Consider the following 3,134-nt stretch of genomic DNA (forward strand, 5'->3'; position numbering starts at 1 on the left):
GGACTCTTCTACCCTCAGTCTGGACTCTTTCTACCCTCATTCAGGACTCTTCTACCCTCAGTCCGGACTCTTTCTACCCTCAGTCCGGACTGTTTCTACCCTCAGTCCGGACTCTTTCTACCCTCAGTCTGGACTCTTTCACCCTCACTCTGGACTCTTTCTACCGTCAGTCCGGACTCTTTCTACCCTCATTCTGGACTCTTTTTACCCCCAAATCGGGGCATTCAGTCTTTAATTATGTGAGTTTTGCCTTACAGAACCTTGCCCTCAGTTTTGTCTTACCGGTGACAGTCAGCTGGGCTTCGTGGCTGTAGCGAGTGTTGGCGATGTTTGAGGCGATGCAGCGAAACAAACCGCTGTCAGTCCGCTGAACGCCGGTGATCTGCAGCACGCCATTAGGAAGCAAGGTGTACCTGTACACAAAGCATATACAAACAGGCTTGAATCCTTATACGTTAAAATTTAATCTCATCACACTTCACTAAAGACATACCTGTGGTTATCGGTGCTCAGTGAGCATCTGTCTTTCTGCCAGGTGATTTTGGCCTCTGGGATACCATTCACCTGACAGGTGAGTCTGGCCACACCCCCTACATCCACATGCATGGACTCTGGGTGAGAGAGGAACTTAGGGAGGGCTGGTGGGAGGTGGAGAAGAGACCGTTAGTACAGGTGGGTCACGTGTGTGTTACTGTGAGGTTTGTTTGATGTTTTTTGTGTGTTCGGGTGGACGGCAACTCACATGCGAGCTGGACGCGGGCCTTGCGGCTGACCAGCATGCCATAGCGGTTCTGCACTGCACACTCGTACTCTCCGGCATCCGTCTCGTTGCTCTCTCGTCTCTTGGAGAAATTTCTGATGAGCAGCGTGCCGTTGGTGAGCACTGTTGCTCTGGTACCAGTCGCTATGGGAACCCCGTTGAGTCTCCAGGTGATAGCGATAGGCCCCTCCCCCTCCACCTGACAGTCCAGCATCAGGGGACGGCCCCTGACCGCAATAACATCACCAGGCTCCTTCAAGAAGGCCAACTCCAACGCTCCGAGCACACCTAAGGGGAAGCAGGAGGGTCAGGGGCGGAGTCTCAGTGCACGTTTCTGATGGTGAAGCAGGTTTAAAAACACAAACACTCACTGACAGGAGGCAGATGTGGAGATGAGGGTTATGATGATAATAAGGGCGAGGAGGTGGCAATGAGGTGGCGATGATGACGGCCCAAAGCAGTATCCAGGTGACTCTGGCAGGCAGAACTCAGGTCTCGCGTTGACCCTCAGGCTATGATGAACACATGAATGTGACGATGGCAATGATGACAAAGATGGCAATGATGTATATGTAGTGAAAGAATCAGAGCCAGTGTTTGTTATAAATAAACTGGGAACGTTAGAAGACTGCATGCACCCAATATAATCAATCAGGTCTGTCACACAGACTGAGGTCTTTAAATTACGTGTTACTACACCTCTCATCATCTGAAGGCCTGGACTGAACAAGAAGCAGAAAGCAGCGGGGCTCAGGTCTGCAGTGTGTTGTTTCCATCACGTGGTGAACGAACTGCTACAGCGCTTTCCTGCTCCACCTCAGAGCAATTTATACCACACATTATTTCTACAGAATTCTTTCTGTGATGGATGTGTCAGAGAGCAAAGTGGACCTAACATCTTGTCCAGGGATATTTGGCATGCTGGAGCAACAAACTAAACCGCCACCTGCTCTACAGCCACCCCTCAAACACAGCACAGATCAGCCTCTCTGCGGGCCCCCTCAGATAAAGACTAATGCAGGTCTTGTGTCTGTTTATTATGCTGTTCAGTGAATGCATCGTTCCTCCTCCTCCCTCCTCTGGCCCTTTTCAACTTGAACTTGGTTGAGGTGACTTTCCCAGGCTCCCCCCCTCCTCCTCATCGCCTCTTTGAGAGGATGCTGTGGGAGGAAAGACTGAGTCTGGCAGCAGGACCAAATCCTTTAGTGTGAACGACGACAATAGAGAAACAAAAGTTAACCAAGACACAACACCCCACCCCCAAAGGATCCCACAAACAACCAAACACACCAAACCCTGCAGCTGCCGGACCCCAGGACGCCTCCAGGCCTGCAGCTCCTCATAAACATCCATCACTTCAGCCTCTTTATACAGCTTCACGCTTGTTTCCACAGACTCTGAGCACAAATCACTCTAAAGGCCAATTTCATCTCCTTGAAGAGGAGAACAGGAAAACATGTCAAAATCTTCCTTCAGCACCAACACCGTGCTGGCACAGGGGCGGCAATGGGCCCACATCACTCCTCTTTATAAAAGCAACGATGAATCCTGATGACGTCACGTCAGGAAAAGTCAAAACTGGTTTAAACAGGAAATCATCAGCACGAGATCGGACCCGACACCATGTAGGTGTACAAACCAGGTGTGGACAGTTCACACCTTTTGGTGTCCCGTGACAACACATCTGGACCACAGCAGGGCGTGCTTTATGCCAGGGGTGTCCAACTCCAGGCCTCAAGGGCCGGTGTCCTGCAGGTTCTAGACCTCACCCTGGGTCAGCACACCTGAATCAAATGATTAGTTCATTACCATGCCTCTGAAGAACTTTAAGGCATGTTGAGGAGGTCATTTAGCCATTTAAATCAGTGGACACTTCTAAAACCTGCAGGACAGCGGCCTTCGAGGACTGCAGTTGGACACCCCTGCTTTATTCAGACTGTGACTCGATAAAGAAGCCGATGCAGTTCTGGCCGCGGATCAACCCAGAGGCGTCTTTATTCTGGAGGACGTCAGTGGACACAGACAAATAACCTGGATCGTGGGCAGTATTGTGTCTTGTGTTCAGCAGGTGTGTGATAGCGAGTCATGCCCACAGATCACGACTCAGAAAAACATCAGCTGATGTTTCAAACCATCGAGCTGCTCAAGTGAAGCATCTGATGATGATGATGATGATGATGGTGATAAGGAGGAGGAGGAGGAGTTGTGATGGAGGTGGAGGACAGCTGTCTGATCAGCTGATGATGTCACATGTCTCCTCCTACAGGATTTAATCCTTCGCCTCCCATCTGGGTCCCCGCCATGGGGGTGGGGTTTTTAAGACACTGGAGCAGACAGTCTGCCCCCCACCCCTACCCCCCGTTTAACCCTAACC

At 50.8% G+C, this 3,134-nt stretch overlaps 1 protein-coding gene across 1 annotated transcript in view; it reads right to left on the minus strand.

The window, feature by feature from the left end:
• The window catches only part of LOC102207906 (immunoglobulin superfamily DCC subclass member 3-like), an 11,677-nt gene that overhangs the window by 7,166 nt on the left and 1,377 nt on the right, over positions 1 to 3,134 (minus strand). The window contains exons 2-5 of the mRNA XM_013913595.1: positions 1,136 to 1,272; positions 743 to 1,048; positions 494 to 638; positions 261 to 413 (exon numbers count right to left, since the gene is read on the minus strand). Coding sequence (XP_013769049.1) covers positions 261 to 413; positions 494 to 638; positions 743 to 1,048; positions 1,136 to 1,272 — 741 coding nt within the window. The remainder of the gene's footprint in view (positions 1 to 260; positions 414 to 493; positions 639 to 742; positions 1,049 to 1,135; positions 1,273 to 3,134) is intronic.

Source organism: Pundamilia nyererei, unplaced genomic scaffold, assembly GCF_000239375.1.
Source record: "Pundamilia nyererei isolate P.nyererei 1_Seehausen unplaced genomic scaffold, PunNye1.0 scaffold00139, whole genome shotgun sequence".
NCBI classification, from domain to species: Eukaryota; Metazoa; Chordata; class Actinopteri; order Cichliformes; family Cichlidae; genus Pundamilia; species Pundamilia nyererei.